This window comes from Euprymna scolopes, chromosome 13 (assembly GCF_053919585.1).
Source record: "Euprymna scolopes isolate OS-2025 chromosome 13, ASM5391958v1, whole genome shotgun sequence".
NCBI classification, from domain to species: domain Eukaryota; kingdom Metazoa; phylum Mollusca; class Cephalopoda; order Sepiida; family Sepiolidae; genus Euprymna; species Euprymna scolopes.
Window position 1 is genome coordinate 44,834,154 of NC_136494.1, and position 22,857 is coordinate 44,857,010.

Genomic DNA, 22,857 nt, shown 5'->3' on the forward strand with positions numbered 1-22,857 from the left:
AGGAAATCTCATTAGTTTCAGAGGTGGATCGCTTTTTGTTATAGGTAAACTGTTGACGAAACAAAATGATTACAAAAAAAAATACAAAATAACCGACACAGCATATATTTTAAGAGGTGGGAAGGGGAATATGGAGTAAGTCCCAGAAATGGTTGAAGCAGTTTATATCGCAAAAATGCTTTATTTCATATATATTTTTAAAAGGAGTGGGGATACGGAGTCAGGCCTGGAAATGGTTAAAGTAGTTTACGATCTCAAAATTACTTTATCTAATATATAAAAGCTAATACAGTCTACGATTTAGACATTACATTATTTCATGTATGTTTTTAACGGTGGGGTGGGGGATATGAAATTAGTCCAGAAAATGGTCAAAACCATTTAGGAGTTAAACATTACTATATTTCATTCATATTTTTAACTGGGGTGGGAAATATAGAGTCAAGTCTCGGAAATGGCTCTAACATTTTACGTTTTAGACATTAATTTATTTAATGTATATTTTTAACAGTGGGGTGGGAGATAAGAAGTCAGTGCCGAAAATGGCTGAAACAGTTTATGATTTAAAACATTTCATTTCATGTATATTTTTAACAGACATTATAACATAGTTATTATTTTTGTAAGGGGGTGGCGATAATGCGGGTTAAAATTATGAAAAACGATTGTCTAAATAAGTAACATATCCAAGAATTATAAAAAATGATGAAATGTGAGTTAATTGACTGGTGTTTTCTTTAATGAAATAATCAGCCCAGACAATATATCAAAGTTATTATTTTCATAAGAGGGGATGATAATAGGGGTTAAAATTATGTAAACTATTAGTAACATATCCAAGAATTATGAAATATGATGAAATGTGAGTTAATTGATTGGTGTATTTGTAATAAAATAATTGGCTCAGACAGTATATCAAAGTTATTATTTTCATAAGGTGGTAGGCGATAACGTGGGTTACAAATACCAAAAATTATTTTCAAAATTAGTAACATATCCAAAAATTATGAAAAATGATGAAATGTGACTTAAGTTATTTGTGTGTTTGTAATGAAATAATAAAGCCAGACCATATATCAAAAGGGAGGGGCAATAATGTGGGTTACATTTATAAAAAAATTATTGTCAATATTAGTAACATATCCAAGAATTATGAAAAATAATGAAATGTGAGTTGATTGATTGGTGCATTTGTAATGAATTAATCGGCCTAGACAATATATAAAGTTATTATTTTCGTAAGGTGGGTGGTGATAATGTGGGTTAAAATTATGAAAAATGGTTGTCGAAATAAATAACATATCAAAGAATCATGAAAAATGATGAAATGTGAATAAATCGATTGATGTGTTTGTAATGAAATAAACAACATACCAAACATAAATATACCAAAGTTTTTATTATTGTAAGAAGAGGGGGGGGGGCGATAATGTGGGTTAAAATTATGAAAAATGATGATGCGAGTTAATTGATTAGTGTGTTTGTAATGAAACAATAAAACCAGATAATATCTGTTATTTTTTCCGTAAGGAAGGGGCCATAATTTGGGTTGAAATTATGAATAATAATTGTCGAAATTAGTAAACTATCTAAGATCATGAAAAATGATGAAATGTGAGTTGATTGATTGGTGCGTTTGTAATGAAATAATCGTTCCAGACAATATATTAAAGTTATTATTTTCGTAAGGTGGGGTGCGACAATGTGGATTAAAATCATGAAAAATGAGTGTCGAAATTAGTAACATATCCATGAATTATGAAAAATGATGAAATGTGAGTTAATTGATTGGTGTGTTTTTAATGAAATAATCAACCCAAACAATACATCAATGTTATTTTTTCGTAAGAGTGGGGCGATAATGTGGGTTAAAAGTATGAAAACTCATTGTAGAAATTAGTAACATATCCAAGAATTTTGAAAAATAATGAAATGTGAGTTAGTTGATTGGTGTGTTTGTAATGAAATAAACCCAGACAATTTATAGGTTTCTGTAGGTGATCAACAATATTTTTCTGAATTTTCAATGTTAACTTCAGGGAATGACGTTGCAGTTGTAGTGGTGAGTAGAAAGACACATGACTATGTTGCTTTTTAACGTGCTCTGAAGTTCTCTATGAATTAACAAACCTTCACTTTTGGGGTGGGGCTGGAGAGAGTAATGTCCATTTTAGGGTTACTATGCAATCTTTCACAATGTCATATTCCAAAAATATGGAACAACTATGGAATCATATTCCGGAAATGAGATCGTTTCTCTTACTAATGTGTTGTTGGCAGTTGTGGTAGTAAGGAGGGGGGTAATTATATTATATTGAAAATTGTGGCAAAGTAAAAGTTGCCTAATGATCATTCGCGTGAATGAATTTATGTAATTATTTGGAAAACCTGCTGAGTTATGGTCAAGAAATGATATCATTTATCTTAAAATGATGGTATCAGTAGTAGGGAGGGACAGAACACAGTAATGTGGAATTTTGTAGTGACGCAACGGTTGCCTAATCACAAAGCTTCTGAATATATTTGTTTATTTGTTTGTAAAGCCTGCCGAGTAATCTTCTGAAAATGACATCTTTTTTTCAAAAAATTTTGTTGTCGGTAGTGGGGAAAAAAGGAAAAAGAATAATGTGGAATTTGATAATGAAGCAAGGGTTGTCTAATCACTTAACTATGTCAATGTATTTATGCATTAATTTTAAAATCCTACAGAGACATCTTCCAAAAATGACAATTTTTTTTTCACAATAATAGTGCCGATAGTGAGGAAGGAAAGAAACGCAGTAATGTTGAAATTTATGTTGAAGCAAGGGTTGCGAACACATTAACCAACACAATATATTTATTTATTAAATACCATGGGTGCCCGGCGTTGCCTGGGTGTTTGGAGGTGTATGTGGAGAAAAAAAAAATGGTAGTAGGAAGGCAGGCTTAAACTCGTACTGCAAAGGAGGAAAAGAACGGAAAAAAAACCTGACGTCTTTGCTGTTATGGCCACCGAAAATATCAGCGAAAAAAGTACTCCCCCCCTTATAGAAAAGTGCCCAGTTGAAGGTGAAGATATTAATGTTTTTAGGCAATTTTTGGATATTTGTCGTCTGAAAGATCGAACTTCAAAACGATACTGATCTTGTAAAAATCCGCCGCCTCTGTCGAAAGTTTTAGGCAGGCATGCAAACATACATACATTTATATATTGGTAACTCAAGTTTGCAACCCAAACCGATTAAAAAGCTTACCCTATCTCTGAATATCCTTTATGTCAAATTTCAAATGTTTAGACCAGAAATTATCTGAGTAATTTGGAAGAGACTGCAGCGGTCAATTTTTTTTTAACTTTGACCCCTATTATGACCCCTTAACATTTGTTTTGGGCTCAAATCAAGTTATTAAGTTAGATCCATGTCCAAGGAACCTATAGCTAAAATTTCAAGTGTTTAGACCCAAAATTGATGGAGGAGTTTGATAGAGTTCTCAAAGGTCAAATCGTTGAACTTTGACCCTTTAACAGCCAAATTTCTGGCTGAGAACTGATTACAAAAATTTTCCCAAATCTCAATACCCTGTATATCAAATTTTGAGTCTTTAGACTGAAAATTGACAGAGTTATTGTGTAGGAAAACGTAGACAGACACACAGACAGACACTTTCACTTTTATAGATATACTAGCATGGGTGCCCGGCGTTGCCCAGGTATTTGGAGATGTATGTTGAGCAAAAAAAAAAAGTGGTCAATTTTTTTTAACTTTGACCCCTTAAAATTTATTGTTCTGGGCTCAAATTAAGTTATTAAGTTAGATCCATGTTCAATGAACCTATATCTAAAATTTCAAGTGTTTAGACCCAAAATTGTCGGAGGAGTTTGGTAGAGTTCTCAAAGGTCAAATCGTTGAACTTTGACCCCTTAATCGCCAAATTTCTGGCCGAAAACCGATCACATGGATTTTCCCAAATCTCAGTACCTTTATATAAAATTTCGAGACTGTAGACTTAAAATTGACAGAGTTATGGTGCAGGGAAATGTAGACACACAGATACACACACAGAGACACTTTCACTTTTATAGATATATAGATAGATTTGGAAATGTTAATGGTCCATCTTCTAAAAATGGTTTCAATTTTCTTAACATTATGGTAGCCTGGTAACATTAATGTCTTTGGAGGTGTATGTTGAACAAAAAAAAAAGCGGTCAATTTTTTAAACTTTGACCCATATTATGACCCCTTAAAATTTGTTGTTTTGGGCTCAAATCAAGTTATTAAGAGTTAGATCCATGTCCAAGAAACCTATATCTAAAATTTCAAGTGTTTAGACCAAAAATTGTCGGAGGAGTTTAGTACAGTTCTCAAAAGTCAAATCGTTGAACTTTGACCCCTTAATCACAAAATTTCTGGCTGAACTCTGGTCACATCGATTTTCCCAAATCTCAGTACCCTGTATATCAAATTTTGTAGTCTGTAGACTTAAAATTGACAGAGTTATTGCATATGGAAATGTAGACACATAGACAGACACTTTCACTTTTATATATAGATAGATAGATTTGGAAATGTTAATGATCCATCTTCTAAAAATGGTTTCAATTTTCTTAACATTATGGTAGCCTTGGTGAGAAGAGAAATTATTTCATATATGCTATACAATACCTGTTGAGAGTATGTTAAATTGTTTCATATATCTATATAAATTACCTGTCTGAAGGTAGGTAAACATATTTTAAATATGTGTTGTAAATTACCCGTCCCAAAAAGTAAAATTATTTCGTATACATTCTGTAAATTACCTGGATGGTACAATTATTTCAGATATGTGTAATAGCCGTCCTAGGGTAGGTAAAATATTCTTTTGCTCGAAATAGCAAATGATACATACACATTAAAAAATCCTCTCTCCAAAGAATAACAATTATATTCAAAGTCAACTTCAATTTTCTCATTGTTTATACGGTCCCGAGCAACGCCGGTTAGCCCCGCTAGTATGCAATAAATTTTGAGCTGCAGTTTACATAAAAAGTACAATTATGTGTCATAAGGGTAATTTATTCCATCCTACAATTTACTGAATTCAAGGTGTCTAATTTATTACTGAGAGAGAATATCATAATAGTTATATTTCTCTTTATTAGAAGTCTTTACTGATATTTCAGAAATAGAAATGAATCACATGGCATTCAATTCAGACAGAGCTAATATAAGCATGAAGTGAACATTCATTTCCTCATCATTCTTGACTTATCACACATGGTTGCAAAAAACAAGAGTAAATTTGATTCTTAAGATGTGAAAGTGACATTTCAAACCTAAGTGCAACAGATTGACACAAAGTGTTGGATGCATCTAAAATATGCGCATTCAATCAATGCAAATTCTATTTTAAACTGAAGCATAAACTGATAGACAAAAACGCAATAACAGTTGCAGGTAGCCATAACACCAACTCACAAATATAAGAGTTATTTACACACAATTTGACAGCTACTATTAACTGCTTGACATTCGCAATTGACAATAATGAAGCTAATGTTTCTACAATAGTTATTCACAAACCATTGATTCAAATGATCAATTACAAGCTAATTAACTACGAACTACATTTGGCACATTTGTACAAAACAGTTTCATGACAGAAAAAATTGATTTACATATGACCCAGTCAATTTGGCAGGAATATTTTTAAGCAGTTCATTCCATAGTGAGAAAAGAGAATTTTTGGAGTTTTATTATTCAAATATGGCTAAATCATTAAAACTTCATTTATTTGTGAATGTTAGTTTTACCAACCTAATATCACTTCGCAAAATTCCTTATTTGAAATCAAAATGGTAAATAATAAACATTTCATTCATATGAATTTATTCCAAAACATGACAAGTTTTGCATGTTTTTCAGATAAATAGATATTAATATTTGTTAATTTTGATCAAAATTATTTATCCTTTAAATAAGACTGTCAAGAAATGAAAAGAAAGAAATCAATTTGCCTGAGCAATGGCATATGTGAGGGTTTTTTTAACTGAACATTTTTCCATTGAATTCAGGAATAATAAAACAAAGTTGGCCACTAATAGAGAGAAGTAGTCAGTTACTCTTTCTTTCTGAGGCATCACTGATTCCTATCAGAGACAGAAAAGCTAGTCAGTCTTTTCTCTTTCTGAATTCTTGCTTATACTTTGTGTATCTTTTTCTAGCAGGTTTAACTAAAATTACTTTCCATAAAAATAAATCAAATATTTAAACAAAACTATTGCATATATAGAGAAAAATAGAACAATAAAATTATGAATAAACACCAAACATTAATTTATTATGAAGGGTTAAAAAAATAGTTATGTAAATAAGGCAGGCAATGAACTGCCTTTTGACCTTTCATTGTTATGATATCTACAGTATTTCAAAATAATTGTAATTGATTTAAATGAATCATTATTTTGATAGTAATATAAAAATTATTTAAAAAAACAAAAAGAAACCCTTTTAATTTATTAATTTTAAGTAGAGTTTACAGTGCCTTGTTCTTGAATGCAGCAAAGTTTAGGGTCTCCAGTGTTGTTATAAACACTAAACTATACTTAGAAAAACAGCGATATTCACAGAACAAATGATATCTCCGAAACAATAAAAATTTATAATGTAGACAAGAAGATGTTTATTTAAAAAGATTCAAAAGATTAAAATATATTTAAAATATTATTCATTGGACTACTGTTCTCATCTTGAGTTTGATTTTCACATTTTGGTCGATATAACCTCCGACCTTCTTCAGGTGTATCTTGTCGAACTCGCAAATTTGGACGGAATTTCGAGTGGAACCCTTTATTTACGTCACGGGGATAGCGTGCTCTTGTTCCATCAGCCATGACTGGATAGAGGTCCTAAGTAATTCGCAAATGTATTTTTCGGTTGCCCACACTGAGGATTGAACCTTCAACCTTCAGGAGAAGGTCACTTTTGCAATTGATTTTTCCCAGTAAACCACCGCGCCACAGTTCCTTGCATTAGAGTACTGGAAAAAATCAATTGCAAAAGTGATTTCTCATATATTATTCGATCAAGACATCACTCTTTCAGCCGGTACTGGTTTCGCCCTGGTTTGATGCCGCTGAGATAAGTTTTTGAGAGACATACAAACACATTTTGCCTTTTATGTGCTTCAACAAGTCATACCTTCATACCTAATGTGCTTCAACAAGTCATATCTTATTTGTTGATCAATTTTTAAAAGAATTACTTTGATGAAAAGAGAATAAAATAAGCATTCTGATGATGTTAGTTTATTTTTCTTTTATGCGTTCAATATTTTTATGCTCCAAGTTAAAAATGAAAAAATGGTAAAAAATGATGCCAACAAAAAGGGACAGTTTTTTCAATGTTTACATTTCATACGTTACGCTTGGATACATATGCGCAGGGTTAAATTTGATTGGATATTGCTGAAATTTTACAGGCTATATAAAACATAGAAATCCATCTCTACTGGACTTTGATTTATATTTTTACGACCACAGGAAGCAAAGTTACAACCGAGCAAAGCTAACAAAGAATATTTCAAAATTGATAAATCGGTATATATCATCCATTTTCATATAGATGATAGTTTCAGAATTATTTTCGTGTATAATACGTAACTATTTGATAATTATTAATTGCGCTGAATTTTCTTTAAAATGTTATCTTTTATAGAAATCAAATCTGCTTACAGGAAAACGGTCACTAAACACGTCATGCGCTGATCTGACTGAAGTATTCTCTTAGAAATAGAAAACTGTCTTACTAGACTAGTCATTTTCAAAAAATTATTTTCAAGTTTTTCAAATTTTATTTCCAAACAATACTATTTTGTTGTTTTTAACGCTTTTAGTACACATGCACTAAAAGCGTTAAAAACAACAAAATGTACTAAGTACATGCGTTTAACTTATTTGTATTTAAGGTAGAATTGTGATTTTTAGTGGTCAAAAAAAAAAAAATACATATATATATATATATATAAATAAAATAAAAGGTACTTGTGCACTTATGCTACTATACTGAAATAATAACGTTACTATTTAGAAACCCATTCTTAACATGGGAAAGGAAAGGTGTTATTTGTTAACTATTCTGTACTTTCACCTAACAATTAAATAAAGATATTGTAAAACTTGAAGACCATTTTTTCGAATCTGTAAAACAAACCCGGTTTTTTTTTTAACTGAGGATATCTAAATAATAATAATAATTAGGCGGTTCGATAAAAAATTTCATTGTGATGCATTTTGTATATTTTTACCTGCAAACGGATATCGCATTTAAATTTTCCGTAAATAAGTAGCTTTCCGGATATTAAGCAATGTCATTTCTTATGTTATTGCTGGTGGCTATCGGGGTTGCATTTGCACGTACCAAGATGGCCACTAGCGATAACATAAGAAATGATATTGTTTAATATACAGAAAAGTACTTATTTGCAGAAAATTTAAATGCGATATTCGTTTTCAGCATACCCTAAAACCTATAAGAGAAATCATTTTAAATGTTAAGGTGGAAACAAGGTAAAAAATTACCATTTTATTTCTTTGTTTATAGTTGAATTTTCAGTAAAACAACAGAATAGAAATGACAAAAATTACCATCAACTGGTGAATATATAGTTGTTGCTTATCAGGATTCCTGGTATCCTGGTACTGTGAAAGTTACATCGAGGATTCATGTAGAGTACCTTTTATGATTGCATCTCAGAAAATAGGGGTATATTTTGGGCCAGATAGAGAGGATTTACAAAATTGAAAATTGGACTGGTCCTAAAACGCATAAGTTCTGGTCGACTATGGTAATTTCCATCTTTTACAGAAATCCAAAGCCTATATGAAAAATTTTCTTCGATTTATTTCTGAGATTAATTCATATCTACTGAATATTTTTTTCTTTGAGGGGAGTAGTAAATACCGGCCATGAATGCTCTTTAGGCATTCAATGGCTACACCCAAAATTAAGCTCTCCTTTGGTGAGGAGGCAGGAAAATGCATATTCTCAATAAAGCTATATTTAAATACCACTATAATACTTAGTTTTGTTCATAAATAGACACCCACTGTATGATACCATGCGCCAGTTCAAAAAAATTGAAATTTGTACATCTGAATTTATAATTATGGTAAAGAGATATCAAATTTGACTGCATAATCATAAAGAGCATACAATTTTACATAAGAGTGCCAAGTTTCATGAGAATAGCTTGAAAAATAAATAAATAAATGGTGACGAAATTACCAAATTTCTTGAAATATTGAGGTCCGTAATTTAGCCCACTTTTTCTAAAGAAAAATGTCCACGGAAAAGCCTAAATTTTGGCACTTAAAATTCTCATAACATTTGAACTACTGCTGGTATTTGCATAATTCAAACGGTTTTAAGCATCCTTTACATAGCTCTTTTCATGCAATTTGATAAAATAACAATCATCTAAAAAGAAAAAAATCAACTTGTAATGCTACTCCTTGTAGAAAACTGCCCATTTGAGGGTGGAGGAATTAATGTTTTGGCAAATGTTTAGATAATTGTCATCCAAGACACTGAGCTTCAAAATGATACTGATCTCATCAGGATCCGTCGAGCATGTTGAAAGTTTTTAACATACATACATACACATAAACAGACGCTTGAGATTTATATAATAGACTAGCAGGGGTACCCGGCGTTGCCCAGGTGTGTTGAGTAAAAAAAACAAAAAAAAAAAAAACAATCAAAACAACAGAGTGGAGAAAGGTGTAAAAAAAAAAAAAAAGTGGTATTAGGCAGGCTCGAACCCATAATGTGAAGGAGGAAGAAAAAAAACCCTGACATCTTAGCCGATGTCGCCATTGGACAACCGGAAGTTGCGAACGTTGAAATTAAGCAGTGTCAATTGAAAAGGAATGATAACTTGCAAAAATGGCGATGCAAAAACCAACCCCTCCTTGTAAAAAACTGGTCAGTTGAGGGTGAAGAAACATGCCGCTGTTTCATTTATTTGCTTCCCCACGATGTTGGGGGAAACCAGCTCACCACAAAAAGGGAGTGTCCAAATGAATAGCAATTGTCTGATATGAGAAGTTTCCCTGACACTGATCAAAGCTGATTGCTTTTTGGATGTCTGGGCATGAAAGGCCGGGAAGCTGCCTTCACTTTTGATTAGTTTTGATTTTATACGAAAAACACAAAGACGCGAGGGGATGGAATAGCATGAATTTTATAAAAATTGATCAAAATAAATTGAGATATGACATCCTTTCGCAAATCGTAGATATTATAATCTAGGGAGTAGGGAATATGTAAAAAGTTCTAAAGCATAGTAACCCCTCCCCCGAGAACCCCGGTGAAAAAAGCCCTCGCTGGACATACAAAAATGTGCATGACCGTTTTGTTTTTGGATATTTAGGTGGTGTAATAAAGAACCCTGGGGGGTGGGGGGGAAATCAAGACAACTAGCGGGGCTGCTCGTTGTCCGGGTGTGTGTAGGTGGTGTAGTAAGGAAGTCGGGGAGGTGAGGGTAAAAAAAAGTGGTAGTAACAGAGGGGCGGGGAATCAAAACAGTAGACAAAGGTGTTTAAAAAAAAAAAAAAGTGGTAGCTGGCAAGCAGGCTTGAACCTGTAACGTGAAGAAAAATGAAGAAAAAAACAAAACAAAAAAAAAAAGTGACTTATTAGCTGATGTCTACACCATCCAACTGGAAGTTCCAAATGTTGAAATTAAGCGTAGTCAAATGAACCGATACGATGACTTGCGAAAATAGCAATGCAAAAACCCGACCCCTACTTGTAGAAAACTATTCAGTTGAGGGTGAAGTAATTAATGTTTTTGGCCAATTTTTCGATATTTGTTGTCCGAAAGCGAGTTTGAAAATAATATTGGTCTGATCAGATTCCGACGCATTTGTTGAAAGCTTTTGGAAGCCATACACGCACGCATTTTGCCTTTTATATATTAGACTAGCGTTGCTCAGGTGTTTGAAGGTGTAAAAGAAAAAAAAGTGTTAGTAGGCAGGCAAGCAGGCTCGAACCCGGTGATGTGAAGCGGAAAAGAAAGTGAAAGAAAATGTGACATCTTACCACTACGCTATAATTCCACAGGAAGTGAAAAGCATTTAAATTAAGCGATGTCAATCAAAAAGTTGACTTGCTAAGTGAAGGACTTCACACAGGTGCAGAAATTAAGGTTTGCTGCAAGCCAGTTCAGCTTTCCACGGTTTCATTTATTTGTTTCCCCATGGTGGTTGGAAAAACCAATTCCCCACAAAAAGGGAGTGTCCAAATGAATAGCAATTGTCTGATATGAGGGGTTTCCACAAGTTATCAAAGCTAATTGCTTTCTGGATGTCCCTGGCATGAAAGCCTTCGCTTAGTTTCGTTTTTATACAAAAAAGCCGAACAAACATGCGACAGGACGGAATAGCATGAATTCTGTAAAAGTAGCTCATATAAAAGACAGATGATCTCCATTTGCAAATCATAGATATTACAATCTAGGCAGTATATAAAAAGTTCTAAAATATAGTAACCCCCTCTCCCTCGAGAACCCCTGCGAAAAAAGCCTTTGCTGGAAATACAAAAATGCGGGCGTCACTTTTGTATTTTATATATATACTAGCGAGGGGTACCCGGCATTGCCCGGGTGTTTGTAGGTGTGTGTGGTTGTTAATGAAAACCTTAAGCGAAGTAAAAAAAAAAAAAAAAAACTTAAGCGGGGAGTACTCAGGGGGATGGGTAAACAAAACATCGAAAAAAAAAAACTAACGTAAGGCAAACGAATGATGTTAAATGTAAAAATCGAAAAAACAAAAAAGAAAACAGAAAAACGAACGTTAAAACCAAAAAAAAAAACATGTGAAAAATGGCTTGAATAAGCCTGTTTCAATATTAAAATTTAAATACCCGGGTGTTTTGGGGTGTGTGTGGTCGGTCGGGGGGGGGGGGGTAGGTGTTAATGAAAACCTAAGAATAAGCGAAGCAAAAAAAAAAAAAAAACAGAAAAACAAACGATACGTGAAAAATGGCTTAAATAACCCTGCTTCAATATTTAAATTTAAAAAATCGAAAAAAAAAAAAAAAAAATCTCACACCATGATTCGAAACCAAAACGTTTAGATAATGAACCAACGCGATAATCAACTGAGCTAACATCATGTACATGAAATTTAGTCAGTTCTTCAACTATTTAAACTAAATCAGGTCATGACGTCATCTGACGCATGCGTAGAACCGGTCGTCATTATGAGAGGACGGTTTTTGTTGACATATATATATATATACATATACACACATATGCATAAACATATATATATATATATATACACACACACATATATATATATACACACACACACATATATATATATATATATATATATATACACACACACACACACACATACATACATATATATATATAAATAGATATCTCTTCAAATAGAATTCAAAGAATCATAAAGTTTGACCGGTCGCTTAATTGAGGTCAGGTCGTGTACTAGATATAGAGACTTAGTTGGGGGGGGGGGGGGAAGGAAGAGGAGGAACAAGAAGAATATAGAGATAAGAACAGAAACAAAAATAAAGATAAAAATAAAATAAAAGGATGGGCCAAATACCTAAATGGAATAGTTTTTTCCAGATTTTTCCTAGTTTCATCTCAAATCTCATTGTCAGTTTAAATCGTATTTGTTCCATCAACTCAAGTTATATATACTGCCCATGAGGTGCTAATTATTATTAATTTTATAGTATCTATATTTCCCTTAGAAAGGAGGATTGACATAAGGTTTAGAATATACTAATGTTTATGATCTAATTGTGAAAATTATATATATATATATATATATATATATAGATTGCATTTCTTGTCTGAGTGACAAATTATTTTGTTAAACTTTCCAGTTTAAGACTTTTTATTTCTCAACTGCACTAGAAACTGAGCACCCTTACAAATATTAATTTTGTATTTTCTTTAAATATATAATTGGGTAGATTTAGTGTCGATTTGAATATAATCTACTGAAAAAAAATTGTAAAACAGACAAAAATAAAAAAATATATGGGGGGAGGTGCTAGTATACATGAACCAAAAAAATCATTTCACATTTTCAGTTGTCCAAAACAAAACACTGTTTAATTCATCATTAAAAACTAATGCAATGAATAAATGTGCATGCAAGCTAGACATTTGGAAAGCTTATTTTCTTGTTTTTTCAACTATATAAATATTTTTTAATTTGACCAGAAATAACGCTGGACTGGTCAAGATTGCTTTAATTATATATTGATAACTGAATAGCTCTAATTAATCTAATTATGTTTTGATAAAAAAAATAGCTCTAACTAAATATATAAGAACATTTTTTTATATTTCTATTTTCATTTTTTTTTTTAATTTGCTCTGAAATAAAAAGTAAACAAAAAAAGTGCTTACAACCATGCTATTGCTAATAGTATTGCTGCTGCTGCTACTACAGATAGATTTTAGATATTTTTTTTTTTTTAAATAGAAACAATTTTTTTTCCAGGAATGATCATTTTAAATGGCTAGCTACCACAATAGAAAACATAAGATTATACTTTTTAATGGATAAAAACAGTAAAAAGATTGATTTATTTAACAGTGGGTGTCCGAAGAAATTGTTTTTCAAAGTTTTTAATATATGTCATGTTGAAGTCTTTTTTTTAACAGAACAAAAAAAAAAAAACGAGTGGTCAAAAGTATTTTGGACGTTGCAAACTACTAAAAGTGACATCTCTTCTGGTTAGTTTCTAAATTTGATGACAAAATTCTTAATACAAATGCGGTATGAGAATTTATAAATTAGGGGGGGAAATCTTTACAAAACCTTACTGAAACACGGTTTTATGATGTTCACATTTTTATCACTTTATTTGCTTAAAAATCTTAAAATATATAATGTATGTTATTTATTAATTCATTTGAAAGTATATTAATTTCTGAACAATACAGACTTGTGCTTTGGTTTTTAAAATATGACAATTTTAACAGGACCCCCTTGAAATCTGTGATTATCCAAAGTGTTTTATTGCCTGTGTGCATTGCTAAATTTTAACCATTCAAAGTTTGTTGGGAATTGGAAAATTAATCAGCTTGTGTGCTTTTTGTTCAGAAGTAAATTTTCAGTATATAACTAACAATACGGACTTTGAAAAAGTGAAAAATTCTTATGAAATTGAATTTTTTGGTTTGAATTTTTTAACTTTATTGCTTATTTATTATTGTAAATTAATCACAGTAGTTATAAAAACTAGAAGTTCAAAATTGAATTATGCAAACATTTCTAGTGTTTCATGCTTAATGTTTTAAGAAAAAAACAAAAAAAAAACTTCAAATCAAAAGCCAACTCACAAGAAATTCAAGTAATTTCTTGATTTATCTAATTTTGGAGCAATTTTAATAGAATTTGGTGTTCTTACATAAAATTATACATTCGTTCTGAATCTGTACTTAAATTTTATCGTAATTTGTCCATTTTTACATGTTAGCATGTGTTTGACAGCTTTTAGAAATTGACTTCCAAACTTATTTTTGGTCAGGAGTTTTTGAAAGTTATTTCCTTAACAGAGGCAAAAATTTTTTAAGGTAGTCGTCTTAGTGCTTCACCTGTTAAAAAATCATGCATCGTTTGATCCAGATTTCCATGATGGCTTGGGCTCAACCAACCCGCTGGAACAAGCCGAGTGCTGATAAAATGTTAAAACACTAGAAAAAAAAAACAAGTCAGTAAAAAGTATTTAAGTAATTTTTTTTAGGGGAAGGGGATAATGAAGAGGGATATTTTAACTTTTTTACTTTTTAAATCATTTGGCTGAGTGTTTGATTAGTCAATGAAAATTGGAATTTTGAAATGCAAGCAGACGATTTTTTGAATAAATTGGAATAATTTAGATTTTATATTCACGCACTAAAATGACAGACACTAGACTCCAAGATGAATCTCTATACGTCAGAGAAAATAATTCTAACACCTGAACAAATGTTAATTTATTGCCAAGAGAGGAATCTAGCAGCCTCAGAATTTATGTGCAAACATGGTGGAAATCAATGAGTCTTTGTTTACTAAAAGAAAAAAAAATTCAGTAGACGTGTCAAACTATTCTGGGTCTTTGGAGGATATGCCACCACCAACAAGGAAGGTTTCTTGCTGAATGTACCAAATCACAAAGCCGAAACCCTCCTTCCTATAATAAAAAAATATATTCTGTCAACTGTTGGAAGGGATACAACAAAGAGGAGTAGAGTTTCCATCACTTGGCTGTTAACCATAGTCTGTATTTTGTAGATCCATATGATCAAGGCTAACACTAATGTCATGTTCTCTAATAAACTTTCATGAAAACATTCAGATAAAAACAAAAAAATATTGAAGCTTTTCTTGAAATAAGTGTAAAAACAGTATAAACTTTTACAAAACATTCACATCTATTTGCTAATAATTCTTGAAAGTAAAAAAAAAAAAAAAAAAATCAATAAAAATATTAATTAAATTTAAGATAATTTTTTGTAATAAATTTTGTTAATTATGTTTCTCGGCATCTTATTTTGCTTGACTTGTTCCAGTGGTTCTCATCATCTGCCAGTCAGACCCTAGCCAATGTCACAGAAAAAAACAACCATTAAGGGTCATATTTTATTTTTAAAAACAAGATTAAAAAGATTTAGTATCTTGATTAAGATTTGTATAAAAAATACCTTAAGATTTGTATAAAAAATACCTTAAGATTGGTATAAAAAATACCTTGATTAAGATTGGTATAAAAAATACCTTGATTAAGATTTGTATAAAAAATACCTTGATTAAGATTTGTATAAAAAATACCTTGATTAAGATTTGTATTAAAAATACCTTGATTAAGATTTGTATTAAAAATATCTTGATTAAGATTTGTATTAAAAATATCTTGATTAAGATTTGTATAAAACTAAATATATACATACAAAACAAGATACTTACATTAACAAGTCCAAAATAGTGTTCATTCACTGGAAATTGGTCAGATCCTATTTCTTTTTCCAGTTGGGAAGCATTGGCACCCTGAAATAAAATAAAAATTTAGGTAAATCCCAAGTTTATTTACCTTCCTTAATTTTTTTTAGAACAAGTTCAAAATTAAAAAAAAAAAATTGGATCAATTTCATTTTATAATAAAATATGTAAAATTACACCTTATAGAATTGGTCACTCCACAATAGTGAATACTTTGTGCATAATATAACTTGAGTATAATGCAACTCAATGTTTTTGAATATTAAAAGCTAACTAGGGTTAATTTTTTACAATATCAAAGAAAAGAAATGAGTTGCAGGTTTAACCATTGCATTTCTTCTAATTTCAGTTTCAAAATTTGTTTTACATTTTCAGGGCACATAACTAGGTAACACATTTGAATTTTTTTGTTTTATATGCTAACAAATCATCACTTATCAAGGTTCACAAGGATAAAGATTAATGAATTTGCTAGTAGGACAGTGAAACAAAATAAGGCTTGACAACAATGGTTGAGAAAGGTCAGAATTAGATTAAAAGAATGGCACAACCAGAATTTGTTGATGATTCTACATTTTCCAAGTAACAATTTCCGGAGTTAAATTCGAAAGACACACTGCTATCAACACTTGCTACTCTAACATCCAAATCCAAACTGACCAAGTCTCTGAAAAATCAGGCTTTTTATTAAAATCTGGAAGCATTTCATTTCCATATCAGGTGACAAGATCACAAGCATATAAAAAGAAACAACAGCCATTTTTTTTTTTTTTTGCCAGTGACACTACAGGCTGCATAAAAACAGGTTTGTACCAATTTTTAAAGGGATTTAATCGCATGGGACTTTAAAACAATAACATTATAACCACATGGTATTGTGTTCCATTGGAAAGAAGCTTTGCTCATGGCTTTAGGTACAGAGAAAAAAGAAAATTACTTACAGTGGTTGTAGCTACAAGAATTTTTGTTCTAAATGTTTTAGAGGTGGAGGGACCATAGATTAAAGTTCAGCCAAGCACTTACAATGAAAATAAGACAAGCAACCTCTCTAATAAGAAAATAAAGGGTTACATTCAAAATTCTGTGCAGATTTCAAAGTTTGAACAATTACACCTGGAGGAGGTCGGAGGTTACATTAACCAAAATGTTGTGAAAATGATGCTCAAGATGAGAACAGTAGTCCGATGAATCCAAATAATATGAATAACCATTCCTCATCTCAGAAATTCAGAAATGTAATATTAATCTGGTATAGACAGAAATAATCCAAAAATGGAAATATATTGAAAAATTACAAAAAACGGACAAGGACTAACCATGTCACATTCCTATGCCAATGCTGTGTTTTTAAGTTAGTGCCATCAGGCTTAACATTGAAATTACTAGTCAGCTCCAGAACACAAAATATCGCAAAGCTAGTAGAGCATGAACTTGTCCAAAACAGAACCCACAAGAGTTGCTAGAAGAAATCTCAAACGAACTCACCCACTTCCTGGAAGGTATATCATGGACTGATGACAAAACCCACATCCAAGAATACTTGGACATATCATATAAGAAAGAATTTAAGGAGGTAAAATCTTGGCAAATCAAAAAATTTGAAAATCATAAAGTTAAAGATGTAAGACTCCATGCCACCATTTACCAATAAGCTAACTTCCTCTGAGGAATTGGTGCTAAAAAAAAAAGGTCTTAACTTTACAACAACCATCAAGCGGATTCCATACTTAAATATGATAGCTCCAATAGAGGATGCAGCCTTGAATAAACCCAAGGCAGACGGAGATGAACTAAGGTGAAAAGTGAGACACTAGAATTCAAAGCCTCAAAACCCAAACTCTCAAACTGTTGGCTACCATTGTCACTATGCAGTGACAATGATATAATACTACCAACAGAAAAAAATGGCAATGCTACAGTGTTAATGGATAGAGCAAAATATTCCAAGAAATTCAAATCTAATAGACTCTGGTGGCAACTGTAGTGAAAAAGAATCCAACTCTGAAAACAGATCCTCAGTAAGAACAAGCACATAATACCACCTGCACAATACAGTAGCATTACAAGTTGATTTTTTTCTTTTTAGATAATTGTTATTATATCAACTTGCATGAAAAAAGCTTTGTAAAAGATGCTTAACACCGTTTGAATTATGCAAATCCCAGCAGTAGTTCCAAAGTTATAAGAATTTTAAGTGCCAAAATGTAGGCTTTTTCAGTTCTTTAGAAAAAGTGGGCTAAATTACAGACCTCAACATTTCATGAAACTTGGCACTCTTATGTAAAATTGTGTGTCTTCTGATTATGCAGTCAAATCTGATGTATCTCTTTACCATAAGTCATGAATTATAAATTCAAATGTACAAATTTCAATTTTTTTTTAAACTGGTGCATGGTATCATACAGTGGGTGTCTATTTATGAACAAAATTAAGTATTATAGTGGTATTTAAATATAATCCCGAGAAACTATGCAAACGCGTATACCAAGATGGCCACCAGCAATAACGTAAGAAATGACGTTGCTTAATATTCCGAAAGCTACTTATTTGCGGAAAATTTAAATGCGATATTCGTTTTCAGCATATCTGAAAACCTAAAATGGTAGTCATTTTAAAGAAAAATGTTAAGGTAGAGATAAGGTAAAAATATACAAAATGCATCACAATGAAATTCTTTATCGAACCGCCTAATTATTATTATTATTATTTAGATATCCTCAGTTAAAAAATAAAAAAACTAGTTTGTTTTACAGATTCGAAAAAATGGTCTTTACAAGGAGTTAAAAATAAATTCAAGTTTCACGATATCTTTTTTATTTAATTGTTAGGTGAAAATACAGAATAGTTAACAAAACACCCTTCCTTCCTCATGTTAAGAATGGGTTTCTAAATAATAATGGCATTACCCAGGTGTTTAGAGGTGTGTGGGTGTTAGGGAAGGGGGAATCAAAATAAAAGAATAAGCGAAATAATAATCCTATTTAAATGTTATATAAAAAAAAACAATATTAAAACTTCTTTAAAAAAAAAATAAAAATAAACAAAAAAATGAACATGATGCAAATGAACGATGTTAAAATTTCTTAAAATCGGAAAAACAAAAGAAAACGAGAACATGATGGAAAAAAAACAAAACAAAATAAACATGAACGTGATGCAAAACGAATAATGTTAAAACTTTTTTTAAAAATCTGAAAAAAAAAAAAAAAAAAAAAAAAAAAAAAAAAAAAAAAAACAGCGAACGCATAAAATGGCATAAATAACCCCGTTTCAAAATAGTATTGTTTGGAAATCAAATTTGAAAAACTTGAAAAAAATTTTTTTGGCAAACTCAGAATAAAAAATGACTAGTCTAGTAAGATGAAAGCAGAAAACAGTTTTCTATTTTTAAGAGAATACTTTAGTCAGCTCAGCACAAAAAAACTTTCCGCACAATTAATAATTATCAAATATTTACATATTATACATGAAAATAATTCTGAAACTATTATCTATATGAAAATGGATGATATATGTCGATTCATCTGATTTTGATTCATCAATTTTGAAATATTCTTCGTCAACTTTGCTCGGTCGTAACTTTGCTTCCTGTGGTTGTAAAAATAAAAATCAAACACGAGTAGAGATGGACTTCTTTGTTTATATAGCCTGTAAAATTTCAGCCATATCTAATCAAATTTAACCCCACACGTATGTATTCAAAAGTAATGTATGAAATGTAAACATTGAAAAAACAGTTTCCCTTTTTGCTGTCATAATTTTTTACCGTTTTTTCATTTTTAACTTGGAGCATAAAAATATTGAACACATAAAAGAAAAATAAATGATCATTGGAATGCTTATTTTATTCTCTTTCCATCAATGTCATTCTTTTAAAAATTGACCCACAAATAAAAAAGATATGACTTGTTGAAGCACATTAGGTATGTAATATTGCCGATGTCCACGAAAATACAGCATATGCTTGTAATGCTAAATACAAACAGCTAGTTCAATATTACAGCAAGCTACCACACCTATATGGCCTCCCTAAGATTCATAAAGACGGTATTCCATTAAGGCCCATTGTCAGCACCCGAGGTTCAACTGAGCAGATTCCTGGTAGATATAACGATCACAATCATAGACAAATCTCTATCGTACCAGAAATCAACTCACTTTGTGTAAATAATCAACAATGCTCCCATTCATTCCAACCAGATGGGGAATTTAGATGTAGTGAGCCTGTTCATGAAAGTACCAACCGAGGAGACGGATAATGGTACAGAATACGCTGACTTTGGATACTTCCCTGAAGGAATGCACTGGCATCCCAGTTGACAATGTTATGGAGATGTTGACTCTGGCAACGAGATCACCATTGTCCCCAGTACTGGTCGATGTATATATATATATATATATATATATATATATATATGGAATACTTTGAGGAAATGGCATTGGAATCAACACTACTAAAGTGGTTGCGATATCTGGATTACGCATTCATAATCTGACCCCACTAAAAAGATGTTCAAACATTACTAGACCATGTGAACTCTATCCATTCATCTGTACAGTCCACGATGGAAAAAAAACATGACAAATTATTGTTCCCAGATGTGCTGATAACCCTGTACTGGTCAGGGGTTTATGTCATCTGTACACCAAAAGTCAACTTTGACTGGACAGTACCTAAATCTCAACTCCTACCATCCACATAATGTAAAGAAAGAAATCATCTATTGCCTACAACATCCAGCAAAGGCAATACGCATACCAAGAGGAGGTGGACAGTTTTAGAGAAACCCTACACCAAAACAACTATCCAGTGTGCATGACATTCGTTCCAAGAAATCTGGACCAGACACCAAAATATATCACCTGAAAACTCACCAGTTTGTATACCATACATGAAGAGCTTGTCAGAAAAACTTAAAAGAATATGTAATCTATATGACATCAGGACCATATTCATGAGCAATTTGGCTCTCTGGAAACAGCTTGCACGAGTCAAGTCCTCTACAGAAAAAAATATAACTAAGAACTGGGTGTATGATATACCATGTAAATGTGAAAAACTATACAAATGTGAGGCCTGCTGTCCACTAAAAATAAGGTTAGATGAAATTGAAAATTGAAAAGCTGCAATATGTGGAGAGATTAAAATGTTGAGTATGGCTGACCATAGATGAAGGGAAAAGGCAAACTATCTACCTTTATGGGACAAAGTAAAAATTATAGACAGAGAAGAACGGTGGAGAGTAAGACAACTGAAAGAAGCAGCACATATGCTGGATGGCAATCAATTACAAAGTAGATCTAGTAAAGAATTAAACATGATATGAGAACCGTTAATTAAAAATAATAGATAATACAGTAATAAGTAATATAACAGAACACGCATATGACAGCTGTATGCAAATGCTGAGCCATGTGTGAAATGATGTCACAGCAAGGAAAGAAAAAGATATAAAAAAGAAGTGTGTGTGTGTGTGGACCATCATGATCACAATTTATTCGGGGAAAATACTCAGAAATAAATATTTTTTCAACGGAAAAAAGTGAGTTCAGTTATTACTAGTCTTCTGTTCCTTGCAACATACTCTGCCTTGACAGAGTACAAAATACACTTCATGGCTTGGTGGGGGTGCCCTTTTCTCTTCCCTGCAATCTCTCTCCCACAGAAGAGACGTTGCGAACCTGTCTTTGTTTTATCATTACTTCGATGGCAAGTGCTCGTTTGAGCTCCAATCTCTTTCATAATAAACACCCGTCTAGGTTTGGGGTTACATTGACCAAAATGTTGTGACAATGATACTTAACATGAGAACAGTAATCCAAAGAATCCAAATAACATGAATGAACAATCCTCATCTAAAAAATTCAGAGAGTCCAACCAAATTTTGGCCTCCGGACTATTAAGGTGAAGAAAGATTGTTTTGTTAAATTATATCCCCTGCATATAAATTAAAATACTGTATAGCTTGATATATAGTGAAATGATAGTTTTACTTTTATTTGCATTCATTTGGAGATATGTTAATGTTTTGATAATTCAACATAGTTGAATAATAATGTTGTTAGTCTACTGGAAAACACCAAAAACTATTAAAATGGTCAATTACCATGATGAAATTATAATGTATTATTATGATTGGTAAAAGTATAATTGTTAGATAGAAATATGTTATTGATATGAAAAGTTATGTTAAGTTGAAATATTTACATTTCTCAGGGACGTTAATTTAACAGATAGAATTTAAGCTAACCATAATATAAGCAAATATATGTGACAAAAACCAAGCAAGGATCTTTAGGCTACGTGTAATGATGACGTAATAAAAATATAGATTTTGACATGCAAAAAAAACAAGAAAAAAAAGTGTAAGAAAGACATGCACAAAGTAAAACAGTACTGTAGAAGAAAGACACAAAAACACAAACACACACAAAGTACACCAAAAATAGGCGCAAAAAAGAAAAAATATGAATTGGAAGAAAAACATGAAAACATACAGCACACACACAAATTACTTGTGAAATTGTCTCAATGGTTGAAATGTGTTTTTATGTCTGTCAACTAAAATCCAGGAAGAAGCTCTGGTTTACTTTTATAAGGAATTTTGTTTATATAAATTAGCAATACACATGGCCGTTAAAACTAAATAGATTTCAAGGGGTTTCTGCTAAAATAGTCATATTTAAAACTAAATAGATTTCAAGGGGTTTCTGCTAAAATAGTCATATTTAAAACTAATAGATTTCAAGGGGTTTCTGCTAAAATAGTCATATTTTAAAAACCAAAGCACTTTAAGTCTTCAAAATACCACCGTTTTGTTCAGAAATGAATATACTTTCAAATGAATTAGTAAATAATA

The 22,857-nt window shown here is 31.6% G+C and overlaps 1 protein-coding gene across 4 annotated transcripts in view; it reads right to left on the reverse strand.

The window, feature by feature from the left end:
- LOC145292001 (ubiquitin carboxyl-terminal hydrolase 46-like) overlaps positions 1 to 22,857 on the reverse strand; it is a 184,516-nt gene that overhangs the window by 120,202 nt on the left and 41,457 nt on the right. For all 4 annotated transcript variants that reach the window (XM_080137982.1, XM_080137983.1, XM_080137980.1 and 1 more), the window contains exon 2: positions 15,965 to 16,045. In XM_080137982.1, coding sequence (XP_079994108.1) covers positions 15,965 to 16,045 — 81 coding nt within the window. The remainder of the gene's footprint in view (positions 1 to 15,964; positions 16,046 to 22,857) is intronic.